The 20,349-nt window shown below is 34.0% G+C and overlaps 1 protein-coding gene across 1 annotated transcript; it reads right to left on the bottom strand.

Moving 5' to 3' along the window:
• Window positions 1-10,591: 10,591 nt before the first annotated feature.
• Window positions 10,592-17,799, bottom strand: LOC110783706 (protein argonaute 5). The gene is made up of 22 exons (XM_021988051.2): window positions 17,227-17,799; window positions 16,159-16,361; window positions 15,909-16,061; window positions 15,677-15,807; window positions 15,461-15,570; window positions 15,261-15,364; window positions 14,176-14,308; window positions 13,967-14,083; window positions 13,748-13,858; window positions 13,584-13,655; window positions 13,388-13,507; window positions 13,133-13,280; window positions 12,933-13,054; window positions 12,707-12,844; window positions 12,466-12,608; window positions 12,325-12,387; window positions 12,194-12,257; window positions 11,904-12,030; window positions 11,747-11,820; window positions 11,303-11,397; window positions 11,176-11,207; window positions 10,592-11,065 (listed from the first exon to the last, which is right to left on the bottom strand). The coding sequence occupies exons 1-22, from the start codon at window positions 17,701-17,703 to the stop codon at window positions 10,887-10,889; spliced, it is 2,916 nt and encodes a 971-aa protein (XP_021843743.1). The 5' UTR covers window positions 17,704-17,799; the 3' UTR covers window positions 10,592-10,886.
• Between the last annotated feature and the right edge of the window lie 2,550 nt (window positions 17,800-20,349).

Here is a 20,349-nt window from a genome sequence, read left to right on the forward strand (position 1 = left end):
ATTTTCTGATATCAATAAGATCTTGCCCTATCTACAAAGACCGGGTTTCTATGTACACATACGATAGTCCAAGGTTTAAATTTGTTATTCCTTTTTGTTATTTGTAACGGTCTTGTAACTCGTTTGAACCAATAAAAATATTTAACTAGTTTGATTGATTAATTTAATACCATAGATATCTATGTTATTGATATTTGCCTATTTTTCTTTGAATGTTTATTGGTTAGTCTGGACCTCTTATTTTTCAAGAGGTCCACATGACTTAATTTGGGGCCATATAATGTAGGTTGAGGGAACATGTCAAAAGAACAAAAAATGCTGGTTGAGAAATGAGGTTTTGGAAAGCTATTGTTGTATACTCTCTCCATCCCGGAATACTTGACCTGTTTTTCTTATCGGGCCGTCTCTTAATACTTGACCTGTTTCTAAAAATGGAAATATTCTAACAATATTATATTATTTCTCACTCCACCCCTATTAACCCACCTATCCCCTACTCCATACAAAAAATAATTAAAAATTCAACTCATACTCTCTCCAACCCCACCCTTTTACACATTTTTCACTAACTACATTAAAATAATACCCCACTATCAACTACTACCTATTAAATTAAATAAGTCAATTCAAGTCCCTTAAACTCTGTGCCGGTCAAACCGGATCGAGTATTCCGGGACGAAGGGAGTAGTACTTGCATGTATATATTTTTTTTAAAAAATATAATGTTAAGTTGTTTTTAAATGAAACAAAAATAATTTATTGATTTTTCTTATGAGTTTTTGGATAATTTCTAAATTTCATACGTTAAAATTTTGGTTATGTTGGCATCAAACTAAAGAATCCAATCACCAGTCAAGAAAGAGTTAAAATGAAACAAAAGTTAAAATAAATAATCCATATTAGTACGTGCCCGTGTAAAAGCAAGGGATTTCTATAAAATTAGAAAGCTAATACAACTAAGAATTATATAAAAACTACTATAATTGTTGCCAGGAAGAAGAAGAGGAAGTATGAATCGAAGTGCATAGATAACGGGTATAGTTTCATTGCTTTTGCCTTCTCAACTTTTGTAAAACTGGGGAGTGATGCCCTCGAATTTATGACTAGGGTCACACGGGCTGCTCAGAACAACGCGGTCAATGCTAACATTCGTTCTTTTCTTTTTCAATGATTGTGCATGTTTTGCTTTAAATAAGGGTGTCGGAGCTCAATTAGTTGTTAGGCTCTCATCCAATTTTGTGTAAATGATTTTCTTAATAATAATTATTATTATTATTATAATAATAATAATAATAATTTGGAGTAGTTATGAAGTATATAAATAAATTTATACTCCAGTATACGTTTATGCTACTGATTAGCATTCATATGTATCGTTTTTATATGTCACTTTTAATTTTATATATTACATATTTGCAATTCATAAGTATGCGTTAAACTGTTAATGTGAATTAGAGGGATTATGATTTACGTAGTACTAATTACTGAACTGTATAAGATCTTAGAGCATATCATGCCCCAAGTCTTACGACTTGAGTTATTCTAGCGTGGGATATAACTCATCATTTTTAAGACCAGACACAGTGAATTGTAGCATTGAAATGGATGAGTCTTAACAAAGTCTTAAATCGAGTTTTGAAAGCTAAGACTCGACTTAAGACTTGATGTAAGATGAATTAAATAATAAAATAATATTGTACATAAATGTACAAGTCTTAAATGAACTTGATGGATGAAGTTCCCTTAAAAAAGAAACTTGATGGATGAAGAGCCAAATTTAATTGAATATTAAGGAGTTTAACAACAATTAATTATTAAATTATTAATGGAATGTTAGACATGACAATTATTCAATTGATCAAAGGGTCAAAATGACATATTAATACGAGCTGTTGGATTTGAGAACAGCCGAGTTGATTAATATTTCCATGTTATGAATATTATGTGGATGCCCATTATACCCTAGTATATTTCCAGAATATTCTAGATCTTAGGATTTATTGTTACTCAAGCATATCCTATTCTATTGTATGTATATATACCCTATTGTTCATGGAATAAAACACACAGTTGTTCTCTCCCAGTTTCTCCTCTCCTCCTCTTTATTTTACAACACGTTATCAGCACCAACCTAGCCGACTGAGCAGACAAGAAACAAAAGAAAGCATCCATCGCTGAGGTAAATGTTATTATACGCGCTAATATCATTATTAAAAATTTTAGATTGATATATGCGATTTTAGATAGTATACATGCGATTTTACAACACGTTATCAGCACCAACCTAGCCAACTGAGCAGACAAGAAACAAAAGAAAGCATCCATCGCTGAGGTAAATGTTATTATACGCGCTAATATCATTATTGAAAATTTTAGATTGATATATGCGATTTTAGATAGTATACATGCGATTGAAAATTTGGAGTACCTTGCGGCTATATGCGATTTATAAATCATGTTTGGTTGGTTATTCGATTGATGGGATTACTTTTGATGATATTATTACTGTTGATGTTTTGTTTGGTTGCGGCTATACTACTTTTTAATAATGTGAATTATTTTGCTTATGTGAACTTTTAATGATTTGAAGTTAATCAATTGGAGCAATAACCTATTGTTTAATATGGCTGCAATTATATATTCACATATATACGATATGATTATGGCATATGTGATTATTTATAAATCGTGCTTAACATATGGTTGATTTATTTACTTAATCCCAGATTACTTAATCCCATATTACTTTTTTATATGGCTGATTTATAAATTGTGCTTGTATTCACTATTAGTTTGTTTAATCTGGGATGTTATATTGCAATTGTTTGCATTATGCGCAATACATATGTCGAACACAAACACAAACACAATAATCTCTTTGCCGAATTGTATTATGTCGCAATTGCTATATGTGCAATAAGTATTCGACTTAATTCGTATTTGTTTTGTTTAACTGGTCAGCTATTGTAAGATATATTGCATTATTTTGGTTAAACACAAGTCTCCTTTAATTAATTTATTATTGTAGATAATTCCTAATTTGCAATATTTTGTATAGTGAATTATGTCGAATCTTAGAAAACTTGAATTTGTGGTCCTTGATATTACTAGAAACAAAATACTATTTGTCTTGGGTGTTAGATGATGAAATTCACCTAGATGCAAAAGACGAGGGTCTTAAAATTGAGTTTTTGACTGTAAAAGATCCACAAGTCCTTTGGAATAATCTGAAGGAGAGGTATGACCACTAGAAAACCGTTATATTACCCAAAACTCGTTATGATTGGTTACATTTAAGACTACAAGACTTTAAGTTTGTGAGTGAATATAACTCAGCTATGTTCAGAATTACTTCACAATTGAAACTATATGGAGAGAAAATCACTGATGCAGAAATACTAGAAAGAAAGAAAAAAAAATACTCTACCTTTCACGCAAATAATGTTGTCCTGCAGACACAATACCGTGAAAAGGGATTTAAGAAATATTCTGAACTTATATCATGTCCCCTTGTGGAAGCAAAATAACGAGCTATTGATGAAAAATCATGAATCACGCCCAACTGGTTCTACTCTATTCCCTGAAGCGAATGCAACATCCTATTATGGAAAAGTAAAATGTCATTCCAGCAGTAGTGGTCGAGGACGTAGGCGTTGATATGAATATGGTCGAGGTCGAGGTGGTCCTCTCAATAACTCATATTCCTACCAGGAGTGGGACAAAGATGATAACAAACAAAAGAAAGATAAAATGAGAATGTGACCAATGTATGTTACCGCTGTGGAGGAAAAGGGCATTGGTCTATGGAAACAAGGGATGAATTTATAATAATTTATTATATAATGTTGAAAACATAAATTAGTGGGTGTTGCTCTTCTTAGAAGATAATTATAATCAAAGCTATTATAGATTGAAATGCAAATATATAGCTTTGACTTTTGTTTATAAGTTGAAATAGGTTCACGACTTAAGTTTGGACATTTGACCATTAAAGGCCTGCGAATTCTTTTGGAGATGTACAAGAAAATATGACCTGGAAAACTATAATAGTTTCTAAATCTTGTTGTCAAGATACCCTACATTTCTTTCATGAAACTAGTGTGGCCCTACAGACAAGATAGTTTATATATTGTCTTTTGATGGATGAACAAAACACCGAAATCCTGAAGAAAAATATTATTCTCACATTCAACTAGGTAAACCATTCCCAGAAGTGAATGAGAAATGTATGAATAAAAATGGTAAAGATAATGTCAATAGTCATGATCGAGATCGAATGTGAAAGTAAAACACAGTATAATCATGGCGAATAAATGAGTATGAATGCAATTTCAAAATACACCAGAAGTGAGATTGTAAATGATGAAAATCACGTAAAAGTTAATGATGAGAAAAATCAAACTTTATATTTTTGGTTGGTTGCGGAAAAAATATTAAATAAAAGTTGGGTCCATTACACCAAAACATCTTGTTGAGCTTTATTAGTACTCATCACAAGGGAATAAATTATAGATAAACATGGTGTATAAAGATAATGAAAATATATGTCTAATAGACATTGTAGCACGCCCTCCGAACCGAATTTATATACATGCAGGGATAAGGGGGAGATAGCTCTCAACATAATAAAATTAGTAGTATATATGATCAGGATTATAATATAATATGTTAAACTTGGTACAAATATTTGATCATGTCTTATTGAATCGTTCTATGAGCATGAGTACTATACTATATTCTGAAGATGTATACTTTTGTGATATGTACCAAAGTTGTAATGGATACTCTTGAAGAATACAAGCTATCTTCCATAAGTTTTGTTTAGATTGTCTTGCTGTTAAAATTGAGACACCAGTTTGTGTCGTTATATCACATCGCAATATGTTCAAATTATAGTATTTTATAATTACAGTGATCACTTTGAGAAGATAACCAGCAGTTATCGAATGAAATACTTTATATGATATTATATACGCATGATGTGATAATCCAGGCCATCCGGGTTTAAGAACACCCGTTATGAGAATTTGAAAATTCTTGTCAAATAAAATTTTATGTGCTGACACTCCCTCGTATGTTGTATATATTCAAAGGCAGGACAAAATGATGAGGTGGAGTTGTATTTCAATCGAATAGTTATAAAGAATCGATTGAGAAAATAAATACAAGAGATATTAATGATTTTGAAAAATTGTATAATGATAGGTGATTTAAAGTTCACCATGATAGTAAGTGACCTGAAGTTCACCAGAATGGTAGTAGGTGACTTGAAGATCACCAATAAGTTTACAAGTGTTTTGATTGATTTAAGTATCATAAATAAGCATCATAAATCTCTTGATTGGGGCAATCATACGTCAGCACGAAAAGAGAAAATATGAGGAAAACAACTGCATATTATATCTACTCCCCATAATCAATGTTGATCTCCAGAAGAGAACAAAAATATGTAATGTTTATCAAAATACACGTTGAAAAGTGTATTATTTAGTTGGTGAATTTTTTTTTATGCCCCATAACATATTGAAAATATTTTCCCAACTTAGGGGGAGACGAGCAAGAATAAGTTGGCAAAATTGAAAGATAATAAATTGATCCCCATATGAGTAAGTGTACATGCCAGCTTTATGTCCTCGAAGTATGTTTGGACATAAATATCTATGACTTAATAATGTTAAGTTTTACAATGTCTAGAGACATAAAGTTGTATGATAGTCATAGTGCTCGATGTTACATATATTAATTAAGTGTTGAAAATTATATATCTTGTCAATATTTATTTAAATATATACACCTGAAGTGTAGATTATATATATGGTTCCAACATAGTGATTATATGAAAATGATGACAAGATAATGCAGTTGATAATATTTTTGAAAATAAAGAAAACACTATTAATTATATAGTGTATGAAATACTCTTGAAGTGGTATAGATATCTGAAGAATAATAGATGGCCCGTGAGAAAAAATGAATGGTACCCATTGAATAAGTATTCAGATATCATTTATGAATAGCGTGCAAAGTATATGTTGAAGAATTTTGATGATACCGGTAGATGATGGAACTGAAATATAATGCATATGCGAGAAATAATGGATTTTGAATTGGGGATTGTAAATCTATGTCTGTTTCGATGTAGACATAACTATAATGATCAAATGAGCTCATGGACTTGAAGTCCAAAGTTATGGTTTTGAAACATCCACACTGTACAGTGTTTTGCATTTGAGTCTTACATTCATATACATATGTAGTTAATAGTTAAATGCATCATTCATCATACATTTAGTTTGTTTTATGTTTTATCATGGTATGATATAGAATTATCTAGTTATAATTTCATATAACATGTTTCTAAACTATTATGATGTCGTATATGAAATATGAATCCAAAGAATGGTAAGACGGATTTGTAACTTTATGGAAATTTATAAGATGAGATTATTGCTTCATTGGGCTAGTAGTTGCAAAAGAAATATAATATTGATTTAATAGTATGTTATGAATCATGCAAATAAGAAAAGTTCCTGAAGAACTTATACATGATGTTCTTAAACATCTAGCCCTGTGAGTTTGCATATGAGTATCACAACATTGATGAGAAGTTATCAAAACTTTAAAAGAGTGTTTTTGAAATGACAATTCAACCTGAAGTTTGAGTACGTAAGAGTTATGAAATACACATACTCAATTATTCAAAGAAGAATTCTTGTACAAATATGAATCATCTTAAAATATAAGATAAAAATATGTAATGTCCTCATGATGAATTTTATTTTATGGTCCAGAAGAATCATAGTATAAATAACATTATTAGCTATACTATACCTCCAAGTTGGACGATGATATTATTATTTATCTATAATTTTCATGACCAAAGAAAGTTTGATCATTATTGATTGAAAACTACCATTTATGAACTCCAGAAGAAGGTATATATGTTCAATATGTATGGATAAGTTTCATACAAGAAAAATGTATCTATCTAAGGTGAAGCTAAAGTATTATGCATCGAGAAACTCGAAAACAAACGTATCGAATGAGATATAGAAAAACAAATGATCTTACAGGTATTATTTTCAAAGCATTGGTGATAAATATATTCACTTCATCTGTTCAAGTGGAGAATTGGAGATTAAAGTTAAATTTTGGAGAATCAATTTTCAAGGAACTACATGCTGCTACATTTGAGAAGTTACTCAACAATATTGGATCGATTGCACCAGAATATCTCAAATGATGTATTCATCAGGGGGAGAAATACGCGTTGCACTCTTTTTCCCTTAACCAAGGTTTTGTCCCACTGGGTTTTCCTGGTAAGGTTTTTAATGAGGCAACATCTCAAGCGTATTACGAAGAATGATGTACTCTTTTTCCTTCACTAGGTTTTTATCCCACGGGGTTTTCCTAGTAAGGTTTTAACGAGGCATAAACTTCAATAATGGACATCCAAGGGGGAGTGTTATGAATATTATGTGGATGCCCATTATACCCTAGTATATTTCCAGAATATTCTAGATCTTAGGGTTTATTGTTACTCAAGCATACCCTATTCTATTGTATGTATATATATACCCTATTGTTCATGGAATAAAACACACAGTTGTTCTCTCCCAGTTTCTCCTCTCCTCCTCTTTATTTTACAACATTCCATAATTTTTAATTACGAAAATGAATATTTCATTGCAATTATTCATTTATAAGATACGAAGTAATTTTATTTTTATTTTTATTTTTATTTTTTTGAGGGAAAAAGACGGAGTAATTAATTAGTCGTAATTGTAGACTAAACGCGGCCCAAACGTGTTTAGCTAAGTTTAATTGACCAACTAGGACATATCAATATTCAATTTGCACCCAAAAAAAACATACTCCGTACTCCGTATCAATATTCAATGTTATATCAATATACTCCCTCCTTCCCGGAATACTCGATCCGGTTTGACTGGCACAGAGTTTAAGGGACTTGAATTGACTTATTTAATTTAATAGGTAGTAGTTGATAGTGGGGTATTATTTTAATGTAGTTAGTTGGAAATGTGTAATGGGGTGGGGTTGGGGGAGAGTAAGGTTGAATTTTTAATTATTTTTTGTATGGAGTAGGGGGTAGGTGGGTTAATAGGGGTGGAGTGAGAAATAATATAATATTGTTAGAATATTTCCATTTTTAGAAACAGGTCAAGTATTAAGGGACGGCCCGATAAGAAAAACAGGTCAAATATTCCGGGACGGAGGGAGTATCATGCACCCCCGGCAACACGGATTTAGTTTGTACAGCTCCATTATTTTCATTGACATATGAGGTTGACGTCACATTCCATGAATCATTATGACGGCAAATCAACGACGATTTAATTATAATTCTTCAGTTTAATTCAGTTCAGTTAATTTCATTTCAGCTCAGCTTAAAAGAATAAGACCTGGTATTATTTGTTCAAAAGTTTGACCGACCGCCTAGTGGTTGGTAACTTAAAAAAAAGCGTGTAATTTCTTTTTTGAAAATGGGTGGGCTTTTACTGACTACTAAGTTGTCGTTATCTTTAAAGAAAAATGGATGTTAAAATATCGACTGCTATATAACAGTCGGTAATTTTAATTTATGCCGACCATATATTATGCGGTCGATAAATTTACTTTTACCGTCTAATTTAGTGGCAGTCGGTAAATTAAGACGATATTCACGCGTTTTCTTGTATTGTAACCTTTAAAGTTATGATACCCTATAATACGGATAAATATGATTATTAACTCTAAATATTACTCTTATTTCAAGTAACTCCCAAAAAATGTGAAATTTACCCAAATTTATACGGAGTAAATAATAATAAGTGTTCTTGAAAATGAAGCTAGTAGTTAATATTAAATTATGACCTGCGATAATATAGTTAATACGGAGTAAGTAGTACTACCTCCGTTTCAAAAAAATCTTTATAGTTACTATTTGCACGGACTCCAATGCAATATTTAACTACTAATATATCCAATTTCGTATGTTAAAAAATTATAAAAAATTGATATTCTGAAAATATATCCCGAGACCAATCTAACAAGATCTTACATGTAACGTTTTGATATTTATAATGTTGAGAATTTACGGTCAAAGTTTTTATACTTTTGACACATTTTTCAAAGCGTAAATAACTTTCTGAAACGGAGGTAGTAACTCTTAATATACTCTCATGACAATTAAATCATGGTTTAGGCGGGTTACCAATGGTACAAGAAATACTTAGAGCATGTATATTGGTAGGCTCTTCAAAAGAGCTCTTGAAGAGTTCTCCACTTTCTCTCTACCACTATCTCTCTACCACTATCTCTCTACAAGACACACTCAATAATTCATTCTTAAAAACACCCAACATTGGTTGGTTTCTCAAATGAGCTCTCCTATCTCTTTTCTACCATTTGGTGGTCTATAGTAATTGTTTTTTTAATCAAAATTATTATCTACTTTTCAAAGTTACTCTCCACTTTTCAGCAAGAATCAACTCTTGGAGGACTCTTAGCAAGAGCTACCTTGAAATAGTTCTCCATGAACAACTACTCAAGAGCCCCTCAAGAACCACACAAGAGCCTCAATGTTGGCCAAGAGATAGTTCTTGTTGAAAAGCTACTTGGAGAGCCACTCCGGCTCTCCAAGAGCCCCAATGTACATGCTCGTATGGTGATAAAGTTATGTGTCTATTAAATAAAGTTGACTTTGTCAGGCCTTAATGAATTTCAAGGCGATTGTTTTGCACACGAGTCACTCATCAACTTGACAGTATGATTTGTCACACGGGAGACTCGCTGATATTATTCATTGTCTTAGTTTGTTTGTATTACTAGGAGTTAAGAGTTCTATCCGACTAACGTTTACGGATATTGACATGATTGTTACGGAAAATTTTACACCAGGAAGTGATATGTGTCATTCCTGGTGTCTATTTTAGTATAAAGTAATAGATAATAGATTTGACCCATGGTATCCAAGGGCTCTTATGATCAATATTCATCTGGGTATTTTTTTTGGTATTACTCCCTCCGTATTTATTTAAGAGATACATTTGGCCGGATACGAGTATTAAGAGGAAAAATTGAAGAAAATAAAATAATAAAGCAAGTGGGGTTGGGTAGATATTTTTATTAAACAATGGGACCATGTCATTTTGAGGGTGGGAGGTGGGGTGGATTTATGAAATTATTTGTTTAATAGGATGGTGGGTCATAGGATAAAATAAATGTATTATTTAATTAGATGGTGGGGTTAATAAGTTACTAAAAATGACAAGTGTATCTCTTAAATAAATACAGCCAGAAAAGACAAGTGTATTTTTTAAATAAATACGGAGAAAGTATTCAGTATGAGATGGCGGATGACCCACCACTAAATCCATTAGTACTACTTATTAATAAATTTGGACAGTTTGGTCATTTTAATCTCTACGCAAAGAAAATAATTTCTTCATTAACACAATAAACAAAAATAAAGAGTGACTAGGAATGATTCGTCTAGGAACGAGTATGACTAACACGTGACATGGGCGTTTTCAGTGACCTACCGAATATCAATACCTAAAGGCGTTAAAACTTTTCTCAAAAAACAATGTTAACCTCTGGATGCCCAGATGCCAGATGGCAAACCTTCAGAGTTGAGATTACCGTACTGTAGTTTCATACAGTATATATACTTCGTATATACATTACTTATATACTGTATTCAAAAGTGTGAATACCGTACTATTGCAGAAACCCCTGCACAACATATTCACTGACCCCAAACTGCTGGAGCTATAGACGATAACCTTAAACAGAGTCTTGTCAGCAAACTTTAAAGGCTTCATATAGCCAAACAAAACAAAAAAACTCAGAAGAGAGGAGGTCTTGGCTGGTTTTGATTCTTTTTAGCAATAGAACATGACATCCTTCACACTTTCCTTGATCTTTGGGAGGGCCTGAGTCAGAGCTTCTTTTTCCTTGGTTAAATCCTTGGTACCAGTGGAGCCACTGTCTGACATTGTAAGACCTTCAATGTAATAACGAGCACGAAATGCCAAAAGGTGCGCATAATAAGCCGGAGGGACTGCCATTTAAGTTAAAACACTTCTTATTAGACCACAAAACAAAGCATACTTCTCAAACAAACCCAAACACATCACCATACACATTTTTTTTAAATAGTATTCAACTTACCAATGGAGACTGAGCGTGTGCACCTAGCAAACCTGAAAAACATGAATTAAACACCCGTATTCAACATACAAAACCATAAATCTTAGTAGCAAGTCGAGGAAATCAATTTAAAGTTATGGTTAATTACGTGTAGCATAAACTATTTGCAAGCAGCTGGAGTAAGTCTGCTGTAAAATTGTTCTCATCATAAAGCACATGATAATGTGCAGGCCGGCTTGTTCCCTGCATGTCATTCACAAACTTTTCATAAACTACCAGACTGGTTCACAGTAAAGTTCAATCAATGAGCGCAACTAGAAATCTATAATATTAAATGACCAGGGAAGTAGAAACACAGAAAATAAAGACTTTGTTTTCTTACAATTAGAAAAGGTGGAAACATGACAACTACAGTTAATTACGGAGTACAAATAATCGATTAGAACTCTACAAAAACATTGTTTGTTATTAATGTAAAAAATAGTAAATAAAAATAGCATCAAGGGTAGTTTGGTTCATGAGAGTTTCTGTGCACAATAACCAGAAACTAAAATAGGCAACAAAGGAACTCAAGCAAAACTGAAAAGGTCACCTGTATCCCAGCATGACTGCATAGATAGAAGTCCAACTCCGATGGATGGCAAATGTTAGTGTCAACCACAGTGCCTGTGACAGATGTTATCAAAGAGGATGAGTCACAACAAGAATCGAAAAACTTGAATAAATTTGGAAAAACATAGCAAGTAAACCTGGTAGTATGTTTCCACTCCTGTCTGTCATTTTGCCATCAACGGGGAAGAGACGGGTATGATGTCGCTTTTGCACAACAACAAATGTAACGCGTGGATAATAGTCCGCTTCCAAGGATCCACAAGCCTTTGAGAAACATTAATCAAGGAATGAATAAATAAAAGATTTGACAGAATTGACAAAATTCGACATACCAAACCCAGCTATACATTCAACAGGTCAAGCCATTTAATCTCTGCAATGAATCTCTAATTCTAAAAACCTAAATGTACAAGATAAGATTACACACCTGCCAAATAGCTTTCACCTCTTGCAGTAAAACTTGAGAGAATTGGCCTTCGCTTACTCCATCCCTACCCAACAAAAATTAGGAATGCAGGAGAACAACACAAGAAAATGATGTAAGCAGTAAATATTTACCTGAAGAAGATAATCCTATGTGGTTTCTGTTTAGTGTTTTTGAGGAAAGCTATCAGCAGTTCTCTACAAGCGGAACAAACCAATCAAAAACTTCGAACTCAGCTTTTGGAAATCTGTTTGACAAGTCAATATCTACTTTACCTGACCATTCCACCGTGTACTTTCCCCTTTACTGGATCATCAACCACTTTATACAGATCCTGGATAATTTCTTCTCGATGACCCTGGGCAGAGACAAGCCCCTTGTACTTGGTCACTTCAGGCCAGTCCATTGAAGCAACAACCTGTAATAAACAGCATGCTCATGGATAACTACTTCAAGTGTTAATAAAAGAGCAAAAAGTAAATACAGAACATTAAAATCCTATAGAGGAAACCATACCGCTGCAATTGAGGCACTGGAATCCTCCCCTGGTGAAGGGTGTGTAACATCAGCACCAAAAATGATTGTTGGACGATCGGTCAAGAGAGGTATATTTCTATTAATCGCATCAACCAAGACAGTATTCCTTCCCCCGGCCTAAACATTTTGACCATTAGCATAGAAGAGCATAAATAAGTAATAATTGGGTAATTGTATATACATTACTCAGAGTTTCCATGTTTACCTTCACATTGATTTTCAAAGCCACATTTTCCAAATATTGCTTATTATTTTTAGCAGCCTGCTTAGGCTGACAACATTGAGAGACTATTCCCAACTCTGTTTCACATATTCTTTTAATTGTTCCTACATGGAAAAAACAGCTTAGTTAATATAAACCAACAACCACAATATCAAATCTAAAGTGCAGCCATTGCCACATACCATAAGATCCAGTAAAATCTGGCAGTATTATTATCAACAACTGCAACTGTTGTTTAGCTTCAGTCCACACTTGTGCAAGAGCTTTCTCTATCTCAGATGGACGAGAGCCGCTTGCGCGTATAGGGATACATGGCTTTTGACTGAAAGTCTGCAAGCAGTGAAGGAAAATTCAACAATTGATATTAAAGGAAGCATGAGCTCAAAATCAAACCACATACATCAAGAAAGTAAAACTTTCATGCCATTAAAACATACCATTCCCTTGCTAGCGCACATGGCAACCAGATCATCACAGAAATGATGCACTACATCTCGATCCAGGGATGAAAAACTCAAGCATGCCCATCGACTAACAGATGCGCCATTAACCATTTTCTGTATGACAAAAAGATCAGTCATAATTTTGATGATAGGTACAGAAAGACGAAAGAAGCGGTAGTCAAATCCTAACCTTATCAATCATATTCCATTGGCCAACTGCAGGAGCTACTTCTCGTTCCCTCCCACTGTCATGATACTTAAGCTACATAAGACAAGAATCAATTGATTGGTGTCAGAATTAGAGTGGAACTAAACCATAGTGTTCGAACAGAAATTCTAACTAAACCAATTTACCATTGGGGGAGGCAACACCCGGGCATCAATAGTAGTACAAGTTTCAGAAATATTCATTCCAAACTCCTGCTTGACCAGCTGATTGTCAGAGTACCTATTATCCTTCACCATCTTCAAAATCGGAAGCAAACAAGTGAGCGATAAATAATACAGCCAAATGCTCAAAGAAATAGATATAATATAAAAGACAATAGCATAATAAACTCACAGAAAGTTTACCTTCTTGATACTATCCTCCCTCATATCGGGTCGTTGGCAAGTCGCCCTAAGAAGGGCAGTCACTTGCCTGTCATTCAACTTCTTAGCATACTTTTGTCCATGCGCAATTTTGCAGACCTATAGGAAGCAATTAACAAGTCCGAAATCAAAATACATAACACGGGAAAGAAACATATAACGAGGTAAATCATGTAAAGAAAAAAAATCACCTCCATAGGCAGATAGTTAGGCCTGCTAGCCTGCCCAGTTTGGAGGCATGGTAGACTCGGGTATTGAAGCTGGATCCCATACTTGTCCTTGAAATATTGGGAAACAGACAACTGTACATCACCATTTGAAAACCTGCAAACACAGCAACAGGATAATGTTCAATACTAGCTGTTGTAATTTCCAATGAGGAGTAGGGAGAAAGAAAGCAAACACTATGTTCAAACTACAATTTACCACACATTATGTCAAACTACAACGACCACTCAAGAACCTGCAAATAATACTGCAAAAGAATGCGCTACTTGTGATCTATATTGTACACAACAAAGAAAATTGCGGATGTGTTTGCAATATGACAACGGTTGAGCTGCCGCGGAAACGGCTTACAACTGATGAATAGAACCGAATGAAGCTAAGACTGAATTTCTTCTAAAAAAAATCACATTAATGTGTTTAAACCTCGTTTACATTTTTTTTGTTTATCATTAAACATAATTATTTAAAATATGAGTGGGTAACATATTTTAGTTTAACCTGAAATTCACAAGCTGTTTCACCCTCAAAAAAAATACATTAATGTGTTTAAGCCTTGTGAAATATGAGTGGATAACATATAACCAAACCTGTCATAATGTATTAATACGACTGGGTAACATATTTGAAAAACACATAATTCTTCAAAATATTGCATTTCATAGATTACATAATTCTAAAGCATTTTTGGCCAATTTAGACAAAAAAGATGTAACAGGAAAACATGGCGAATCATTGTCATGTAACGGACGACATGGGAAGACAAACATGATTTATTCGCGGCGTTACATAATGGAGATTCGCGAAACGGAGAAACTAATATCCGTTACAGAAAAGCCGGGTATAGATTCCACTCCATTTGTATTAGGTGGAATCTACACCATTGGAAAGGTAAGTACAAACGAGATAAGCAAGAAAGAAACCCCTCAGACACATGACCAGCATGTAACATATCACAAATGCTGAACAAAACACTCTCATCACCAACCAACGTAAAAGATAATGGAGTTTATTTCACTTTGTCAAGCAAAGAAGCTTAAATAGAACATACATTAGCTGGTTTGCAGGTTCAGTTGACACACCAATCACTTTGCAGCGCTTTTTGTAGCTCAGATGAGTTAATTCAACAGTAATACCTTTCAGTGCCCTCTTGACCTGGAAAGTGAAAAAATATACATAAGTTCTACGGTTTTACCATTGAGTAGCATATATGCGAAAATTTTATCAATCACAAAAAACATATGGAACTACCTTCAAACGGTTTGCATCAGTTAGAGGCCTAGAGAGATCCCTCAATTTCAGAAAGTCTAGAACAAACTTGTGAATCATAACCGACTCATAAAATGGCCGGGCTGATCCATCTACAATAGCAACATTCAATTGTTTGGTATCAGTCAACATAAACGATAACTCAGGCAAAAGTAAAATGAAAAGAGACAAACAGAGACAGTTTAGCCATTCGTATACCTATATTTAGAGAAAGGCCCATCTGGGTAGGTCGGATGCTTTGATAATAACCCCTCCAGAATTCTACACCGTCTGCAAGAGGCCCCGTACCCAACTTAACAGAAAAAAATGATCTCCCAATCACAGCATAGCTACATTACACAAGGCAAAAGCTTTTAGCACCTCAACAAGACAATCCGCCTACAGCAACACAAGATTATAAAATTTACAGCATTGAAGAAAGGTACTTTACTCCTCAAGAGGCTTAGCTGCACGCAGTACAATATCAAGCACTTGGATGGCATCTTGGGGGGATTCTGAAGTTCGACCACGAACATACTCTTGAAGGTTATAAAGATCAACCTTGGCCGCGAATTTGATGGCTACCTGGAACTTTTCAACCATCCTGACAATCATGCATAATCAACCAAGTAAGGTTAAGCAGGATACTGATAATACAAAGAGGTAGAAATTTTATAATCTCATGACAGGAGCATGAATACCTTTCTGAACTGCCTCTTTTTTCTCGGTCCATTTCGACAACAAATTCCTTAGATGAGAAAGGCAAAGGACCTGCAGTATAGATGCTCTTCTTGCCATCATATGCTGGAACCCGTTGCCCCAAAAATGACTTATAATCCTGTAAAAGTTTTTTCAATATCTCTCTGCCAAAGTTTTTCGAGGTAATCTCCGGAGTGATTGACACCTGTTCCCAGGTTACCAAAACAAAAAGGCATCAACAGTAAGCTCCTACGATTAAAAACATTCTGAGATTAATTGGATAGAGAAAGAGAGGTGAATAAGCAAGCAAGATTTCAGACCAGTACAAATACTGCTAATGTCAAGAATTGAGTACTCTCATTACACTATTCTACTTGTCAATGATACACTTTGACCAATTTTGGGTCTTTGTCTAACTCTTCGGTGCATTCCACAAAACCTTGATAGCTTAGGTACACTAGTGAAAGCTAAAACTATGAATACTCCCGCAGAGTATACGACAATACATGAGAACACAACCACAAAAGAACACTTCACTCATTTCTTTAAAGGTGAAAAACCGAAAGCTATAGGAAGGGTATGCATTTATTTGAAAATGAACAAAAGCTTTAGAATACATTTGACCACTATCCCGTAACACTACAAAAAAAAAAAAAAAAACATTAATTATACAAATTCCAATAAAATAGTAGTACCCCCACATTAAATATTTCGAATATGTCATCTCCGTTTCTATTACAGAGTAAAGTGTTCGTGATAAACAAGCTCTAATGACAAACTGTCAATATGAAAACTCATTCTTTTTCAAAACGGCATTTAATAGATCTATCCGTTTTACAAGAAATCCAATCAACATACACAGAAAAACCAATTATTTTGGGTAAAAAAACAGGGAGAAATAACTAGAGTACAATCAAACCCCTAAATAACATTTATCTTTTAAAAAAAATTAAATGCAATATATAGTCACAATTAAACCGCTGATAGCCTGATCTAAGCATGAGAGGGGAAAAAAGATCAATTAATAGAAAGCAAGAGCAGAGAAGAGAGGAGAGAGAAAGAATGATTACATCATAGTGATGAAAATCAGTATCTTCGTAAGCAAGCTGAACGAGGAAGTGATTAGCTCTCACGGCACACCGTGTACCAATCCTACCGAATCCAGGCCTTCTAGGAGGATTCACGGACTTTGTAGACCTAGGCGGCGGCAACACTTTAAGTTCCCACATTGCCTGGCTTAAGCTGTCACCACTCGCCGCTTTCCATGTCTCCTTTGATAATACCCCAACACTCGGTGGTCGGAAACCTCCACGGCCTCCTCCACCGCCACCACGACCTCCGAAGTCTCCACCGCGACCACCACCACGACCTCCGAAATCTCCACCTCGCCCACCACGACCTCCGAAGTCGCCACCGCGACCACGTCCACCGGATTCACCGGGATAACCACCGCGACCTCGTCCACCGGAGTCGCTAGGGTGTCCACCACGGCCTCTTCCTCCACCGCCACCACGACCATCGCCGCGCCCGCCACCACGAGACGACATTGTCGAGACTTATACAAAGAGGAGGGGAATGCAGAGAGAAAAGGGCAAGGGAGAGAAAGTGAGAGTGAGGTGAAAGTGGAAGAGTTGTGGTCGTCCGTTATATGGAAGTACACTCCGTATGTGTGATTTGACGACTTTGACCCTCTCTTTCTGAAACAAGTTTCTTTGCGTATTTATTTACTCCCCTTCTTTTTTTTTCTTTCTTTACGTTTGGTATTATAAACACGATTTGACGTCTAATTTTTTTTTGGTTCTATTACGCGCGGGAGTTTGTATGGGTACCTCGATGGGTAGCATGAGTAGCATTCCTCCCACTTGAGATTTTTTCCATTTTCAAGGCTCGAACCCGAGATCTTGATTAAGGAGCAAGAGGCCTTTAACCACTCATGTCAACCTCAATTGGTATTATAAACACGATTTGACGCCTAATTAACATACATTAAGATTTTTTTGATTTTTTATTTAAATAAAGAAAATTACATTTATTTATAATATTTTCAATTTTATTAAAACAATTAACATTGGGAAAAGATTTAATCCCCAACAAAAACGTGGAAGACATTAAGGTTTTTATGTAATAATATTCAAAGAAATGTAAAAAATAAGATCGAAACACAGTAATATAATACGTAAAAATAAAAAGAGATGAAAGGAGTACTCCGTATTTATTTACTCGTATATATTTCACTATGTACAAGGTTTTAAATTCATTCTAAATTTTGGTTGGTTTTCTTTCCGTTTTCAAATTTTTACTTAAATTATTAGAAAGAGTGGGGCAGTTATGGACTTATGACTTTTAAAATTCTTTGTTTGAGTAGATGAGGCCCATGAGGGTGGGCTTAATTAAAGGATAAGGATAATATAAAGGCAATTATTCTTCGATAATCTCAAATGCCAAGGAATTTTAATGGCGTCATTGTAATTTGAATCATTTAATGATGTAAGCATTAAATGATCATCATTAAAGTATTAAATTTTACTCCGTATTAAACAACAAAGAAAGCAGCAGGTTTTAGTTTCTGGAATGTCGATAGTCCATCTCCATCCTGACAGTTTTACTCCCTCCGTATCCTTAATTCCTTACATTGTACTCCCTCCGTCCCTTAATACTCGCACCGTTTTAACTAGACATGCATGTCGATACACAACTTTGACCACCAATATCTTTAACTACATATTATAAAAACTTATAAAAAATTTAATATTTTGAAAATATATATTAAGATGAAGACAACACTATATTATATACTAACCATTTTTTTTATATATTAGAAGTAAAATAAGGTCAAAGTGAATTATGTGAATAGTGCAAAAAGTCAAAACGGTGCGATTACTAAGGGACAGAGTGAGTAGTCGGTTGTACTCCGTAGTGTTTTAAATCCTTCTTTAAAAATTTAATTTTTGTTATTAAATATTATGTGGATGCCCATTATACCCCTATTATATTTTTGGAATATTCTAAATCTAGGGTTTATTGTTCTCCAAACAAACCCTATTATATTGTATGTATATATACCTATTGTTCATGGAATAAAACATATCGTTGTTCTCTCCCAATTTCTCTATCTCTTTCTCTCTATTTCACAACACGTTATCAGCACCAAACCCTAACCGTCGATCGAAACAAAAGAAAACCATAGCCGTTTGATCGAATAGAAAGTCAGAAAACATCACACCATCCATGTAAGTTTTCTTTAACGATTAGATTGTTTAATTTTGATCAATATAATCGCCGTAATATAATATTACTCAATAGTTCTATTTTGTGGGATTTGCAAATTTTACAGTTCATACGTGCGCCAAATTTAATACTTTGATAGGATTGATCTACATTATTATATTGTTTTAACTGGCCGGTCTTTATTTATTTTAATGATGCACAACGCAATTGGCTGTTTTTCGTGGTTTGATGTTCAATTACTCGTAATGCATAACCATGTACTCTTAGTGCATATTATGTTGTTTATATAAAGCATAATTATCCTTTCAAAAATAAAATGAAATATAAAGCATAATTATTATGTGGTAGTGCATATTATTTTGTTTGTTATGAACTTATGTGAAGTATAGTACTTTTGAGTAGGAAACTACTATATTGCTATGATCTCTGCTTTTATCTACGAAATATATGATTATTGCTATGATCTTTGTTATGTACTTGTGCGCAGTAGTAGTTTTGAGTAGGAAACTTTGAATTGCTACGATCTTTGCTTTTATCTACGAAGTACATGATTATTGCCCTATTTTATTTTGCATCTAAACGTATACTCCCTCCGTTTCTTTTTTATCTTCCTGTTTGGAGTTTTGGGTGGAAATTAAGAAACTGAAATCTTTTAATGATTGGGTGTAAGAGTAATGATTGGGTGTAAGAGAAAATAATAAATAAATGAAGAAAGTAATAAAGAAATGAAGGAGAGAGAAGATATTTTTATGAAAGTAATAAAAAAAATCATAAAAGTGGGGTTGGCTGGGTGAATAGGGAAATGTGAATGAATTAAATAAGGGATGGTGGGGAAATTTATGGTAAAAAGTCATGTCCCAACATAGAAACAGGAAGATCAAATAGGAACGACATTTATAGAAACAAGAAGATCAAAAAGAAATGGAGGGAGTACTTGTTATCAAGTTTTAAATTGCCGTTCGGAG

The sequence above is a fragment of the Spinacia oleracea genome, chromosome 4, assembly GCF_020520425.1.
Source record: "Spinacia oleracea cultivar Varoflay chromosome 4, BTI_SOV_V1, whole genome shotgun sequence".
NCBI lineage: Eukaryota > Viridiplantae > Streptophyta > Magnoliopsida > Caryophyllales > Amaranthaceae > Spinacia > Spinacia oleracea.

Coding starts and splice junctions, on each gene's coding strand:
- LOC110783706 (XM_021988051.2), bottom strand. CDS start 17,703: ATGTCGTCTCGTGGTGGCGGGCGCGGCGATGGTCGTGGTGGCGGTGGA. Junction 12,845..12,932: donor CTTTGAAAATCAATGTGAAG/GTAAACATGGAA, acceptor CAAAATGTTTAG/GCCGGGGGAAGGAATACTGT. Junction 12,258..12,324: donor CATAGGATTATCTTCTTCAG/GTAAATATTTAC, acceptor TTTGTTGGGTAG/GGATGGAGTAAGCGAAGGCC.